Below are 15,936 nucleotides of genomic sequence, written 5' to 3'. Positions count from 1 at the left end.
GGGAAAGGAAGGTGACAGGGAAGGGTCTTCCATGAAGATGGTGCCAGAGTAGGCAACCGGACCTGGTTGCCAGGAATCTCTGGGACATGTTGCCCCATGCATGCCGCCTTCCCTGAAGGTTTCCAGTGGGGAGACACAGCGGCCAAGTCCCGCAACCGTCAGTTGACCAAAGGGATGAAAGGGGACAGCGTGGCTTTGGGCAGCTGAGTCACCACTTGGGGTCATGAGATTTTGATAACTGTGTCTCAGTATGGTCGGTCTGCTCTGTCATCCCATATATTTGATGCACTTGGGAACATTTTAGGAAAGGATCCATTGGCTTCATCAGATGCGCAGGGATCCAGGCACCATTAAACGAAGAGCCAACTGTGGTTTAGAAAATCCAGAGAACGGGGACAGGTATAGAGGGCCCCTGGATGCCAGTCGGCAGATCCCAGCTTATGGGAAACTCAGCTGGGGGAAGGGGCACCGGATCCTCCAGCAATTACAAGGAGAAACAGAGAGGTGGAGGGAAACCCCCAGACCGCAATTCAAACAAATTGTCAAAAATTATGATGGTGATGGGGCAATGAGAAATGTCAACAGACTGGATGTTTGATGAGATTAAGGAACTGTAGTTTGGGGTTTTTAGGGATGCTATGATCTGGTATTTGGGTTTTTCATCTCCTCGAGATACATCCTGGAGTGTGACCAATGGAGGGATATACTGAAGGGGGTTCGGAATAATGAGGCTGGGGGTGGGCAGCAGATGGGGACAGAGGTGGAGTCGGAAGGGTCCCCAGGGGACCAGCGGACATTCATCACACTCCTCTCTGGGCTTATATTTGTCTACAAGCTTCCAGAATAAAGACTGAAGGATCTCCGTGGCCTTATCACATCTGTGCAGGGTGGGTCCTGCCTGGTCCTGCCCCTGTCCCCGACCCCTCCTCTGCACTCTGTCCCCACCACCTCCTGGTTCCTGGGCTCCATCAGGCACGCACCTCCTCTGGGGCCTGACCTCACTCTGTGTATGAGTTTCCCGAAGCTGCTGTAACAAATCAGCACAAACGTAGTGCTTAAAACAAGAGAAATTCACTCTTACCGCTCTGCAGGGCAGAGGTCGAAGATACAGGTGTGGGCGGTGCTGTGCTCCTTCCGGAGACTCCAGGGGAGAATCCGGACCCTGCCTTCCGCAGTCTCCATGGCCAGTGGTCCCCTCACCTTTAAAGCCACGCACAGCCCCTGGGCCCCCTCCGCTTCCCTCGACCGTCTCCTCTCTCCGCCTCCGAGCCTCCTGCCTCCCTCTTACGAGGACCCTGTGGTGACACTGCCCCCACAAATAATCCATCATCCACCCCCAGCTCGAGACCCTTAGCAAATCCCATCTGCAAAGCGCCTTCTGCCGTGAGAGGGACCGCCGCAGGCCCCGGGTCAGCACACGGGCAGCCTCGGAGTGTATAACCTGACCCTCACCGCTCCCTCCACGTGAGCTGGTGGTTCCAGATGCTCATCTCCCGCTCACCATCCCAGCTGCCTCCCGGGCGCCAGCCCTGCAACTGCAGGTGACCATCATCCCAGCTGGGGACGGCCCGTGGTCGTCGGGGAGAAGACATTCCAAGGGCAGCCTCCCAGAGAAGGGAAGGCTGGACCTGGGTCCCAGAGCTGCCAGAAGTAGCCAGGGTCTCTCCCCACCAGCACACAAGTGTGCGTTGACATCTCCCGTCTTCCCAAAAGGCCCTCCTGAGAGTCCACGCCTCCTCCAGGTCTGCTCATTTCTCTGAGCCTCTTCGGGGTACACACCTGTGAAGGATGGTTCCTTCTCGACTGCTGGAGGCTCCTTCCTGCCGTGCTTCCTGCCTCGCCCTGGCAATGTGTCAGCACCTCGTCCCGCACGGACTCCGGGCCAAGGCCTCCTTCCCTTCTCCCAGCCATGCCCATGCCCGAAGGGCTAGTGCCACCTGGACGCGGACGCCCCGCGGTTACTCATGTAGGGCAGCCCCCTGGGAGCACCAGCACCAAACATCCAACTCGGTCAGCACCTGGCATGGACCCTTGATCCCATTGCCATCTCAATATAAACTACTATAATCAAAGGCAGTGCTAATAACCCTAATAGCCGCCCCGACCCACCCAGGAATCACCACGTGTTCATGGTTCAACCAGGACTGCCTTGTCCCCTCTTCCTCTCCTGCACCGAATTAATCAGGAAGTCCCAAGGGCTTCTCTCCAATGGATGCCTCAATTCCACCTCTCCACACCGCCTTCCGCCCCTCAAATTCCAGGGCTCTGCTGACCGACGCCATAGCACTTTCAAAACTCAGCCACTTCTTACTAGAAGCCCCTTGATGGCAGAAGCCAATCACATACCCCCAGCCCCCGGTATACACCTGTCACATCCCCTGACCCGCCTGGGCCAGAGATGGACACTTGCTTGTCGGTGCCATTTAGGTTGACCATGTGGTCACACGGACAGTCCAGGTCACTCCTGTGGTCCCAGTGTAAGTATTGATCACGTCCCCGTCGTTCTCGGAAGGGTCCCGATTTAAGCAATAAGCTATGCAGGCATCTGCCTTGCCTGGCAAGCCTCTGGTGTGTTCTCTACTGAGTTTCCCAAGAGCAAAGGTTGTGACCTATTTGCACGCATTTCTACCACCAGCATCCAGCACGGTGAACGGCACATAAACAAACATTCACTAAGTCCAAGGACGAACGCAAGAATAGCCCACTAGGAGACCCAGTATGCTGGAAAGAACTAAGTGACTCTTTGGGACACGAGTCAGTCATTTCCTCTCTGCAAGACATGAGGATCTCTGTGGCCTGTGGACCATTTAGCCTGAGCAGATTCCCTCGGCCATGCCTCTCCCAGCTGGGAGGGCCCGGTCGCTCACCTCCACACGTGTGGTTCAGCTTCCGGGGAGCCGAGGCCGGCGGCTCGGGGTGACAGGTGCACTGGGATGAGCCCTCCACGTTCGAACACCGCTCCCCCTCGGAGCAGGCAGTGAGTTCTTCGATGAAGCACTCGTCGACATCTATTGACAAGAGGAGTGGGTGAGACACTTGTCACAGCCCTAACCACCTTGTCATTCGCATTAACCTCCAGACGGGCGTCACACGGGCTGAAGAAGTGGCTCAGACAGTGGTCTCAGGGTAACTTCTGGAGCCCTGTCTTAGTGAGCCCCCGGGCCCACCAGGTGTCCCTCCACGCAGGTGGCCCACGTCTCAGGCATGCAGCACCCCCACCTTGCAGCGCCATGTGCTGGGGGTGGGGAGCCTGCTGCCACCAGCGAGTCTGAAGGGTCATGAAATGATGGGGTCTGAAACTCCTGCCCAAGCATAAACCTTGTGGACGGGCGGTGTTCTGGACCAGAAGGAGAAGGGAGCCACCCCTGGCGTTCAGAAGAGGCCTGTCACACGCCTCTAACGGGTGGACAGTCTGGCGGAACACCAGCCCAGACAAGGCTGCTCCATGACCAGGATAAAGTGCGACCAAGCAAGGCCACGTCACAGTTTTATCTAAGCCAGACAGGAACCACAGACACCGAATCACCTGCAAAACATCACCCCACTCGCTTGGCCGAAACGAGTGACTGTTAATTCTTTTCCAGTTATGGCTTATCTTCGTGCTGGCGGTCCCCTCCTTCTAGACAAGATTTGCTGAGACGCCCAGTCTCAGCATTGCATCCGCTCTCTGAGAGGGTCTGACCTAGAACAAAGCCCCACTTCCTTAGGGTCTTTGTTCCTACCCAAACTGTCCTCCAGTGGACTGCCCAACCCCCACGACGAGATGGCCAGGCTCTCTGTCCGTGCATTCTCTCTCTCGCTGCCTCGGGTCATAAACCCGACTTGCTCACTACAGGTGCCTGCCTGTGGTCTCCGACGGGGGCCTCCTCAGAACAGACAAGACAGCCCCTTCCCTTACCGGCTCAGTCTGGTCTTCAAGAACATTTGTGGGTTTTGAAGGGAGTAAAATGCAATCACTGGCGTTTTCGCTGGGCTCCAGACCCTGGCACACCCCCTTTACGTGTGACCTTCGGTATTACAGAAGCTCCACCAGCAAGAGAAACTGTCCTCCCTCGGCCCAGGGAGCAGCAGGTGCAGCTTGGGCTAGAACGTTCCACGGGGCCCAGGCCTCTGCTCACACACCGTACAGAGTTGCTTTCAGCACAAGGGCAGAGCTGAGCCATTGAGACCGAGGCCATGGGGCTCACAGCCAAAACTCTGTACTGTGTGGCCCTTTCCAGAAAGTTTGCTGACCCCTGACAAAGATCTCCCCCCCAAAAAAAGAAGAAGACCAGGTAATTCCTTTGAGAAACAAGACCAGCTCTGTGTGGTTTACCAAGTTCAATGTCGTGCAGTTCTACTAAATGGGCCTCCTAGGGCCAAGGGTGTCCTTGGCGAAGGTGGGGATTGGCAGCAGGGAAGGTTAGGGACCCAAGAACTGAAGGGACAGCCATGTTCCAGTTGTTCTAGGACTTGCTCACCAGCGCTTGAGTGGAAGGGGAATCGGGGGTGGGACAGTGTGGAGGGGACCTGGAGGGAGCGAGCCAAGGGAGCAAGCTGAGGGAAGGGCGACGTGGAAGCAAAACCCTTCTCAGGGCGCCCGGATGGCTCAGTTGGTTAAGCGTCCGACTCTTGGTTTCGGCTCAGGTCATGGTCTCGGGGTCATGGGATCCAGCCCCGTGTTGGGCTCCGTGCTCAGCAGGGAAGTCGGCTTAAAGAATCTCTCCCTCTCCCTCTGCCCCCACCCCGCTTGTGCTCTCTCTCTCTCTCAAATTATCTTTGAAAAAGAAAAAAAAACCCTGTCTCAAAACCTTCACCTTGGAGCTTAGAGTTTCAACTTGAGTCAGAGTGAGCTGAATACAGGTCCCCTCCCTCACCTGCCGGATCGTCCTTCCTGCAGCACCGCCCCGCCCCCCCAGCACCCCCAAGGAGGGGACCGAGGGAAAGCAGCACCTTGCACCTGGATGGCGATCACGGCACAGACGCGCTTCACGACCTCGTCCAGCATCGCGGAGACATGGGCCGCGGGCACCGGCCGCCACAGGCCCAACAGCAGCTGGGACGCCGTGGTGGAGGTGGCCCCGCGGGCCGACTGCAGGTGGTGGACAGCGGGGCGCAGCAGCTGCAAGGCGCTGGTGACCTGTGAGGCCAGAGCCGGAGCGTCACTCGTGGGCGGGCACCCGTCAGACAGACAGGGAGCCTGCGGCCCGGAGAAGCAAAGACTGATTGTAAGCACGTGCGCATACTCGTGCTATTCTGCTCTGTCGTGCCTCTGTCATCAGCCCAGTAGAAGTCCTACAAACCAGATTATAAATACTTTTGCAGTGCGATTGTCATGGGCTAAATCGCGGTCCCTTCAAAAAAAACCCGTGTTGGGCGCCTGGGTGGCTCAGTTGGTTAAGCGACTGCCTTCGGCTCAGGTCATGATCCTGGAGTCCCAGGATCGAGTCCCGCATCGGGCTCCCTGCTCAGCGGGGCGTCTGCTTCTCCCTCTGACCCTCCTCCCTCTCATGCTCTCTGTCTCTCATTCTCTCTCTCTCAAATAAATAAATAAAATCTTTATAAAAAAAAAAAACAACAACCCGTGTTGAAGTCCTAATCCCCAGAACCTCGGAATGGGACCTTATTTGGAAATAGGGTCATTGCAGATGTCATTAGTTATGAGGAGGTCACTGGGGTGGGCATCTGTCCAGTACGACTCATGTCCTTCCACAAAGAAGAACTCTGGATACAGACACAGACCGGACATGCGCAGGAATGGGGCCTGGGAGGACCCCTCCCTGGCAGCCCTTGGCAGGAGCCCAGCCCACCCTCCCGCCAAGGGAGATGTGGAGTCAGGAGCGGGCAGAAACCACCGTCTCCTGTCCTTCACGCCCGGGTTTTGCTTTCTGTTTTGTTTTTGAGGCTTAAAGATCTCTTTTCTCAATTCATACGAATTCTTCTTTGCCCATCCTGGTATCTCGAGATCCCAAGACAGCGCCGGCCCGGGAAAGCAGAAAGGCAGTTCGGGGGGTGCTAAAGCCCGTCTCCCAGGGAGACCCGAAGCCCCCTCCTTCCGGGGGAGACCCAGCTGGTCAGGTGGGAGGCAGAACACAGCACCCAGGCTCCGGCCTCATGGGAATCCCAGAGTCAGGGCGCCCAGCACCGGCCGGAGCGGGAGCCGCTGGGAGGCAGGACCCCTGCGGGAGGGAACAGTCTGCCTGGAGGAGCAACACACAGGAGCACGAGGAGGAAAGGGGGGACCCAGACAAAAAATTTAAATTACCAACAACCGCAACTCAGAGCTTGCATTGTCAGCACGGCTGTAAGCTCCTTACGTGTACTGTTTAAACCGCAGAGCCCCTGTCTCAGGTGGGAGGATGATTATTCCGATTGAATGCAGGTATCTGAGGCCCAGAGAGGTGAAGTCACTTGCCCAAGGGATGAGCAGCAGTGTTGGGATTTGCCAGGGCAGCCTGGCTGCAGAGCCGTGTTCTGACTGGCCAATTGGGCAGCCCCAGCCCCTCAACAAGCCAAAAAGAGACAAAAATCCCTTCCAGTTGGGACAGTTAAGGAGGCTTCCAGGGGAAGGTGACGTTCTGGAACACCTGTCTAGCTGCTTTCCTGGACGGCCCAGACAAGGTGAGTGTGAATGCCGCCGGTCCTGGGGCTGTCCCTGCCCGTGGGCCACACATCAAGAAGGGGCCCCACTGGGACTGACACTGTGACCCCCAGGCACAGATGGGACACGCCTATGGGCTCTAAAGGTCATGAGGGACCAGCCACATCATGTGCCAGGCTCGATGTAGAAGGAAAACGTGGGGCCCCTTGTTCAAGAATTATTCAACACGTCACGAGGTGGCAGCTGAGCATCAAGCCAAGAGTGAGGCCCTTCTATTCATGGGGTGACTGCACGGGTCACTCACCCAGGAAGCCGGTCCCCCCGGGGAAAGCCGCCCGGTGGGGATGAGGAGCCAGGCCCTGCCCGCCGCGGGGGTCCCGGCACGCGTGGCCCCGTGCAGCATAGAGGGGGCTCCCGTGAGAAAGCTCTGCTCTGCTGAGCTGTGTCCACCGCGGGGGCTCTCCCCCAGGGCCGGTGTTGCCCCTCAGGGGACATGCGGCCACATCTAGAGACAGTTCTGGTTGTCACAGGGGTGCGTGTTTCTGGCTTCCTGTGTGTGGAGGCCAGGGTACTGTGGAAACCCTGTGAGGACAGGCCCACAAGCAAGAGCCACCCAACCCCAAATGCGGACCATGCCGAAGCGCAGAACCCTCATCGAGGGGCGCCTGGGTGGCTCAGTTGGTTAAGCGACTGCCTTCGGCTCAGGTCATGATCCTGGAGTCCCGGGATCGAGTCCCGCATCGGGCTCCCTGCTCAGCAGGGAGTCTGCTTCTCCCTCTGACCCTCCTCCCTCTCATGCTCTGTCTCTCATTCTCTCTCTCTCAAATAAATAAATAAAATCTTTAAAAAAAAAAAAAAAAAAGAACCCTCATCGAGAGGCCCCCGCCCGGCACGTTCCGGGAGGCCTGCCGAATTCCACGGGATGGGGGCTGGAACCACAGGGATCTTGAGTGAAGTTCGCGAGGGCACAGCTCTGGGGCCTAGGCCGTCTACACTGCGGCACCTTCTCTTGAAACTAAAAGATCCCGGGTTTTAGCACACAACACTGCTACCTCAGAACAATCAGGCCGCACGCTGCCACTCATCGCCACTTACGGCACCTAAGTCGTACCTCTTTACGGCTTATTTATTTTTTTTTTTAGTTAAGAATTCACGTTTGGTTCCGAGTCAGCCATGTCGGGGTCACTTGTGGAAACCCCGCCTCCACCCTCGGTTCCCACCTGGTGCCTCCACCTGAGTCAGCCCCGGCGGCCTGCCCTTTCCTCCCCACCTACCATGGAGTGCAGAAGCCGCATGTGGTCCAGGAGTCTGGGGTCCACCTCCTCGAGCTCCTTGAAGTCCATTTTCACCAGGACAGTCACCCGGTACCAGAAGGTCACAGGGCTCTCTGGAGCTGCGCGAGGAAACACTGTGATGAACTACAGGCCTGGGAGAGGCTGGGGCCAACAGAAGGTCATACAAAGAAATCTGCCACCAGGGACAGTTGGGACACTTGCCCCACCTGCCAGCCCTCCCTTCTCTTACGTTATAATATATACATAGCCCTACATACACCAGATAATGTGGTGTGTACGGTCGGATTGAACGTACACTATTACTTTGTACTATACGGATACATACCCTGCTGATACTGTAACATTATAACATCTATCACATATGATACATATACAACATTTAAATGTATTTCCCTAGTTCTGAGCCAGGACCATCCCGTCCTCTTGGGAGCAACCCACGGTCAGTGGCAGAACTTTCCAGACCAGACAGGTGCATACTGAGGGCCAGGCTGCAGATCTGCCAAACCGGTGTCCTGCAGGAGCCCCCAGCCACCATCTCTACGTCTCCCCGCCATGACACAGCTCAGCTTCCGACGGGCACCCCCTGAGCCCCTGGGCTTCTCCAGCACACCGGGGAGATCGGAGTCACTGCTCTTCCAAGAATAGCCTCCTTCCTCGGGACCCCCGTGAGCAGTCCTCCCTCTGAGATTTCAGTGGCCAGATGTGGACAAAGGCATCGCCCAGGAGTGGAACGCGCCCATGCACGCGGCTGCAGGCTCTCTGTAAAATGGAGCTGCTGCTTCTGGAAACCCACCCACCCCGCCCTTCCCCCAGACCAGGGCTTCAACCCTACCTCGGAGGTCAGGAGCCACGCAGTGGTGGCCCCGGGATGAGGGGCAGCACTTCTGAAGTCCCGGGCAGTCTGTGTCCAGCACGCAGGGTGAGGCGGGTGCTCCGAGCCCCACCACCGGGCAGACCCCAGGTCTCGAGGCAAACTCCCTGGACCGATTCAGGGCTGGGGGGGGGCAGTGATTAGCAATCAGTGACGCTGGCCACAAGCAGTGGTGTTCCCGACACTGGATTCCATCTGCGGTTCTTGGAGACACGCAGCACCACCCGCTCAAGGGCCATGTCCTGGGCTGGGCATCGCCTTGCCATGTCCTGCAGAGCAAACCATCCGGGGCCAGGTGCTCTGACTTTAATGTAGTCTAACCATCTTTCCTGGGAGGAGGACGGTGTGAGCTGGGGTACTGGGCGTCCCCTTCTTTCTAGGCCAGGTACAGGGGCTCCATCCTGTCTTAGAGACCCCCTTGCTGCTCTGTATCCCAATAGCTCACTCACTCACTCATTCAATATTTATTGAGCACCTACTATGTGCCAGGCACATGCTAGGTGCCCAGCAGCCAGCAGTGGGCCAGAGGCAAAGTCCCCCCTCCAAGACACTTAGATTCCAGTGGACAAGGCCAGTATGCACATAGACCTACAGAAACTAGGCCTGGGAGTGGTGGAGACATGATGGGCTTTTGAAGAAAAGGGCTTTTGGGGACTGAGATGCAGCAAACTAACGGAGAATCCGCGGGCTCAAGGGGACTGGCTGGGAGTTACGGTGCTGGCGTTCAGGGTGGTGGAAAGCTAAAGAGCAAGAAGAACCTGACCCTGGGGAAGCCAGGGTGCCTCCCTCAAGGTGGGGCACTCTGCTGGGGGCGCTCCCGTGGCTGGACCCGTGGCAGTGGGCGGGGCTGCATGCCCAGAGGGGCAGCTGGGCTCAGGGCAGCAGGGGATGAAGGAGGCCCAGCAGCGGAGAGCTCGAGGAGGCTGGGGGCAGCAGGGAAGGGCACAGGTGTCTGAGGAAGGGCCTGTGTGATCCACAGCCTTCCTGTCGCCCACACCGGGGATGAGGGCTCCAGCTACCTTGGGTGTCAGGCAAGTGCATGCAGCTTGGCCCAGATTCATCTAAAGCCCCGCACCCTACCGGACCTTTGGAAGTGCCGTTCCATGCCCTCCAGACTCCAGGGAAAGCAGAGGAGGTCATCAGGTGACCACGCTCTGCAAACATCCCACAAGGGTAGGGAAGGTTAGCCCCTGCGAGACGCGTGGGGTCCCATGTGGAAGGGAATCGGCGGGGGCTTCAGTCCCAGGGACAGCCCCCTGGGTCTGCCATGGTCTCTGCAGAAGGCTCCAGACAGACAGAAGGCAGGGCCCCTCCTTGTGCTGGGAGCATATCACTCAGGGCAGCTGTGCTAGCCAGGGAAGGGAGGAGAAAGCCAAAACTGCCCAGAGAAGGAGAGTCTGTGTTCACTCTTCTCATGGAGCTAGGCCAGCGTGACCCACACTGCTGAGCGAAGGCTTGACGTTCAGCCTCAATACCACTTCCTCTCCATGCCGTCTGTGGTTCCCTCACCACTTCCCAGTCAGCCAGGTGCCTGTTCCAACATCTAAAAGTCCTGGAGACATCGCCACGTTGGGGCTGGCTCTGGGGGCATGGAGCTCCGGCGGGTGGCGCAGCCTGGGATCCTCGCTGGGGTGGAAATGCCGGCATCCCTGTAGGGCCACCCCTCAGGGACCTCAAGGTCATTGCCTTCCTTCCCATCGTAAAAACCAACAGGCCAAGGAGACATGAGATTAGATGTAAGGTGGGCTCCTGGGACAGAAAAATGACACTAGGAAAAAAAAAAAAGTAAAATCCAAATAAAGTGTGAGGTTGAACTAGCAGTGATGCACGATGTGGGTTCCTTCATTGGGGCAGACGTGCCATGGTAACGGAAGGCGCCACCATCAGGGGCGCCGGGCAGGGGATACGGGGACCGTCTACCGTCTCTGCCACCTCTCTGTAAATCTGCAACTACTCTAAACTAAGAGGTTTATTTAAATGAAAAGAAAATGCAGGCCACCAAGAAAAACTGGCTTCCAAAAATGGTTGCCCGATCACAACAGAAGTGATTTCAAGTTAAAGTTCACCTTGATGTAGCTGCTGCTGGCCCTGCCCCTCCGTCCTTGCAGCCCAACTGCTTACTGAGAGCCCAAGAGAACAGTCAACAGTCCCAACTTGGTGGAAAGTCAAAAATCTGCTTCTCCTTCCACAAACTCAGCACAAACAATGAAACAGGACTGCCCAGTGCCTGACAACCCAAGGTTGGTCACAGGTCAACGAGATGGCCCGGAAGTTTCCATCTGGACAGCGGCACTCAAGTCTCTCCCCAGGCCTGGGAATCTGACCGGCTCTGGAATCATCATTCCCGCCCCCAATCCTTCCCCAAAGGGGTGCTGGTCACCCACTGGGGGAGCCTCCTGGCCCCCTGGGGTCCCGGGCTCGCCCAGATGATGAGCCTGTGGAAACCCGGGCTGTCACCGCCGTGGGTGAGTATCGGCTGGGACGCTCCTAGGAATTCATCATGAGTGAATCATGCCCCCCGAGCTCAGCAGTGCTTGTACCACACGATACTCATCACGGTGGTATTTATACTAATGAAAAGTTGGAAGCAGCTAGACATTCAGTGGTAGGGGCTTGCTTCATCAAGGGGCTATAGCTACGCCTATGACGTAAGGTCCTGTGGCCATTAAGCCATGCCGCTCAGAAAATCTATTGACAGGAACGGTGTTCCAGAGGAATTGCTAAGTGGGAAGAATATGGTACAAAGAATCGGGTCAGAGCGACCACGCGTTTCTAGAACGCCTGCCCTGCACGGGGACTAAGGAGCATATCGACAGTGGTCGTGCGTGGGCAGTGGGCGCACGGCTGATTTCTCTTTGTTCTTTTCTGTGTTTCCAGAGTTTCTGCCTGGCTCATGTAATTCACTTTTGTAATTGTATTGACGATACATTGAAATGAAGTCATGTGTGACTTATCATTGTTTCCCCAATGCTGGACTTTTAAGAAAACAAAAATGGAAAAAGTCCTCTATCTAGACTGAAGAGAACATCACACGTGTACTCATAACGGTCTTCCCTTTTTAGAAGGTCGGTTGCTGAGTGGGAGGGGATAGGAGCCAGCCAGCTTGGGGGTTCACGGCTGCCTGGGGGGAAGAGTCCCAGCCGAGAAAACCCGTTGCCAAGATGCAGGTCACGCCCCACTTGGAGGGAAGAGGACCCTCGGCCCTCCCATCCTCCCCAAATCCCCAGGCTGTGCCCTGTGGCTGCCCCAGGCGCTGGCCCCTGTCTCATTCTGTGCAAATCAAGCAGCAGGTCTAAGGGCACTTAGAGAGACTTCTCACTTCCCGTTCTAGAGAGCCAGCCCGGCGCCCTGCACCTGTGACCAAGCTTTGATCAAAGGAGCTGAGCACGGCGTGAGGAGGGCGGGGCCGCCACACAGAGGCCCCATGGCAGCTGTGGTGTCACATGGGGCCCTGGCACCAAGCAGGGGCCTTCCTGGGAAGAGGCCCAAGCTCGGTGCCCCTGCCCCTCCCCCACCCCACCAGCGTCCCTTCCTCAAATGCCACAAACTGAATCTGACCTGGGGTTGGGGAGACCCAACCCAGGTCTATGCCACCTTGGTCAAGACACCTGCCCACCCCCAGGTCTGTGACCCCATCTGCATGGGGGGGGTCCCGGCCATCAGTGACCCAGAACCTGCCCGGCTGGCCTGTCATAAAGGACGCACACAATCAAGGTCCTCTTCTCCTTCGTTCCGGGCTCCTGGCCACCTCCTCTCCACACGGCTACTAGAACGACTCTCTAAGGGCCGGGGGCGACCCCCACCCCACTTAGCCACCTCGGAGGGGCCTCTCGTTTTCTGGCTCCCCGCCACAGCCTCGCCCTCCCTACCCCAGCCACACCAGCAGTTCCCCCAGAGAGCCCTGCCCATGGGACTCTCTAACTAGAATGTTCTGGGCCTCTCCACACCTGGTGAGTTCCTAATGAAAGGTACCAACACCCCGAAAGTGGGGTTGACATCCCCCGAGAGGCATTTCCTGGGGGGCTGGCTTGTCGAGGGCAAGAAAGATGAGCAGCTGGTGGCGGGGACGGGACGCCGGGCCTCCCCGCCCGTGAGAGCTCGCCGGTTTAGCACAGTGGGGCAGCAACCTGACAGGATGGCGCCAGGCAGCGCGGGGGGCTGGGGGGGCCCAGGCGCTCCAGGGGCTCCTCTGGGCAGGTGCCCTCACTAGTCAAGTGACCCCCCAGCAGCAGCGAGCAGGTGGGAGGAGAGTGGCCTTCACAGGTGAAAATGGACGGGACCGGGCGGCCCCCACCTTCTACCCCGGATCCTGACCCTCCACGCCAAGGTGCGCGGCCTGAGTCCTCCCCAACACCAGGACCCCCACCAGCCCCAGGAAGAGAGGTGCTCCCAGGCAGCGCTTCCTTGGAGACAGGGAAGGTGGAAAGGGGGCCAGTGTCCGTACGGGAAGGGACTCCTCCGATCCAGGCCCTGGCAGGACCCCAGGGGAAGCCCCACCCTGCAAGGACCCCCTCAGGGAACCGGTGGGAACACGGGGCTGGCAGCAGGCTGTGGGCCCTGAGGTTCGTATTGGTGATGGCGCCCCTTGGTGACAGTGGTGTCATTTTAACGCTCATCTCTGTGTGCGGCTCTCTGAACTGGGTCGGTGGGACGCGTCACCAGCTCTGTCCTCTGTGAGGTGGCTTCGGGGGCCTGAGAAAGGCATGCTCGGGATGACTCAGGGCGCCAAGCCCACACTGCCTTCTGCAGGGGCTGCACCAACTACATCCTGTAGCCGCAGGGTGGGGAGGCGGCTGGCGCCCCTCGTGTGCAGCGTCCTGGCCTTGGGCCCCCTGGGGACGGGTCATGTGGGATGCCCCTCCCGGACCCCTGGACGGTGGCTTTGTGCACTCTGCAGGCAGCAGCCTTCCTTTCTAGGGGTGGCCCCTGGAAACTCACTGGGGCCACACCCGTCCCACTTCCCCTCCCTGACAGGGTGGGGGCAGGGAGACCTTCTGGCGGCTCAGAAACTCATTTTAGATCTGGTATTGACTCAAATTTAACCACCACCACCACCCACACCCACACACATGCATCCTTTCCCCTGGAAGAGGTCTTCTGGAAAGTTCCCTCCATGTCAAGAGGCTCAGCCCTGAATGCTGCAAAGCCCAGCCCCCCTGGCCTCGCACACTTGGCCGGGGACAGCCACACTGGTCTCCCGGGCAACTGGCTCAAGCATCTTCCGAACAGCCCTGAGGAAGGAAGAGGACCGAGGGGAATCTTTCCCTCTCTTTCACACATGGGGGCTCAGATTAGGATTTGAGGTGAAGGAAGCATTCCACTGCAGCTTTTAAAAAGAAAAGATCACCAATACAGAAGAGTTTGCAATGCTGGTTCTCAAACTCAGCTACGTGTTCAAAGCGCTCGAGACCTTTAAAAAAAAACCCAGTGCCCCAGCTATGCCCCAGACCAATTCCATCACCTTCTCTGAGGACCGCATCCACGCATTAGCATTTTTAAAGCTGCCCAGGGGCTTCGGTGTGCAGTCAGGCCTGAGAACCACTACTCCAAAGCACAGGTTCTCAAAGGGGGGCCCCAGAGCATCAGGACCAGCTAGGAGCTTGTACTCCACCCCGACCCGCTGGTTCCGAGATCTGGGGCTGGGCCGGTGATCTGAGCTTGGACAAGCCCTCCAGATGATCCTGATGCACGCTCTAGCTTGAGAACCATTGTTCCAGAAGGGCTAAGAGGTGCGAACAGTGCCTGTCCTGAGTCTCATCAGGGGTCCCGGGGCCCCCCGCCCGCCGGCCACCCCGGACTCACGCAGGACGCAATAGAGGCCTAGCTGCTCATAGCCCGCACAGCAGTCGGTCACGTTCCTGGACTCAGGGACCTCCACAGCCACATACTGGGTTCTGTAAACCGTCTTAGGGCACCGCCTCCATGGGATCCACCCGCCGCAGGGAGTGTAGATCACGTGCGATGCCTGGACAGCCTCCACCTTCTGGATGTTTCGGGTCACGCTGTAGTTGCACAGCTGGAAGCTCAGCAAGGAAACGCCTTTTTCTACGAGGGGGTGGGAGGAAGGATGGAGGAAAAACAGCGAAGAAGAAAACGCCGGAATCAAATCGATAGAAGGGGTTCTGGGCCGATCTTCCACTTCTGCAAGAGCAACGGAGGCCAGCAGCGCCCCCAGCATCTGCCCACCGGCCCGCTGAGAAGTCAGGTAATCGTGTGAACTCGGAGGAGTCAAGGGTAAACAGGGACCTGCACGCTCAGAAGTCCTCTCTGCAGAGCCTGGAGTTGCCCCCACACACACACACAGCTGGGGGGCTGACGGTGCACTAAAGACGTGGAGGGCAGGGTCCAAACATCTGGGGCTCTTGTCCTTGTTTCCTGCACCCTGTTCCCCAACCCTGCTGGCTGGAGAATCCTGCGCACGCCTCTGAATCTCCCCGAGCCTCAGGCATGTCACACATGAAATGAATCCGCGGCCATTCCCTCAGCAAATATATATGAGGGGCTGCTACGAGCCAGGTTCAGGTGCAATGGCAGCCTTTTTGGGAACGAGGAGGAAGGTAAATAAGCAATACCTCGAGCACACATGAAAGTTTCTAGACGGTAAAGCTCAGTCTGACAAGGACAGCTGTTGTCAGAGAGGAGAGCACAGTGCCCCACCGAGGACGACGTCCACCTGCCCGCTGGGTCCCTGTGTCTCTCACCTGGAGCCCGATTGCTGTGCACAGACGCCCACGGCCCCCGCCCCTTTGTCAGTCTGATAGCTGGGTTCTCAAGACCCCGAGGCACCCCCTACCTTCACCAGCCTGGGGCGTCCCCGTCTGCCCACGGAACCTCTGTCTCCTCATGTAGCAGGGATTATCATGGGCTGAATCATGTCCCCACCCACCCTTCTAAAAATCATGTGTTGAAGTTCTGGAAATAGGTGTTTGCAGATATCATTAGCTGAGATGAGCTTATACTGCAGTAGGGTGGCCCCAATCCATTATGCCTGGTGTCCTTACAAAAGGGGAAATTTGGACAGAGACAGGCACACAGGGAGGGCGACGTGGGAAGACGCAGGCAGAGATTGGAGAGATACCGCCACCAACCAAGGAGCGCCCAGATTGCTGGCAAACCCCCAGAAGCTGGGGGAGAGGATGGAGCAGATTCTCAGTCACAGCCTCAGGAGAAACCAGCCCTGCCCACACCTT

The 15,936-nt window shown here is 57.8% G+C and overlaps 1 protein-coding gene across 1 annotated transcript in view; it reads right to left on the bottom strand.

Moving 5' to 3' along the window:
* The window catches only part of UMODL1 (uromodulin like 1), a 59,169-nt gene extending 43,578 nt beyond the window's left edge, over window positions 1-15,591 (bottom strand). Inside the window, exons 1-7 of the mRNA XM_035028854.1 lie at window positions 15,540-15,591; window positions 14,549-14,791; window positions 8,708-8,869; window positions 7,855-7,973; window positions 4,933-5,119; window positions 2,876-3,008; window positions 1,502-1,509 (exon numbers count right to left, since the gene is read on the bottom strand). Of these exons, the coding sequence (XP_034884745.1) occupies window positions 1,502-1,509; window positions 2,876-3,008; window positions 4,933-5,119; window positions 7,855-7,973; window positions 8,708-8,869; window positions 14,549-14,791; window positions 15,540-15,591 (904 nt within the window). The remainder of the gene's footprint in view (window positions 1-1,501; window positions 1,510-2,875; window positions 3,009-4,932; window positions 5,120-7,854; window positions 7,974-8,707; window positions 8,870-14,548; window positions 14,792-15,539) is intronic.
* Between the last annotated feature and the right edge of the window lie 345 nt (window positions 15,592-15,936).

The sequence above is a fragment of the Mirounga leonina genome, unplaced genomic scaffold (genome assembly GCF_011800145.1).
Source record: "Mirounga leonina isolate KUSES-001 unplaced genomic scaffold, KU_Mleo_1.0 Mir_205, whole genome shotgun sequence".
Lineage (NCBI taxonomy): Eukaryota > Metazoa > Chordata > Mammalia > Carnivora > Phocidae > Mirounga > Mirounga leonina.
Note: the sequence above shows the minus strand (reverse complement) of the source record. Positions and strands in the feature narration are given on the sequence as shown.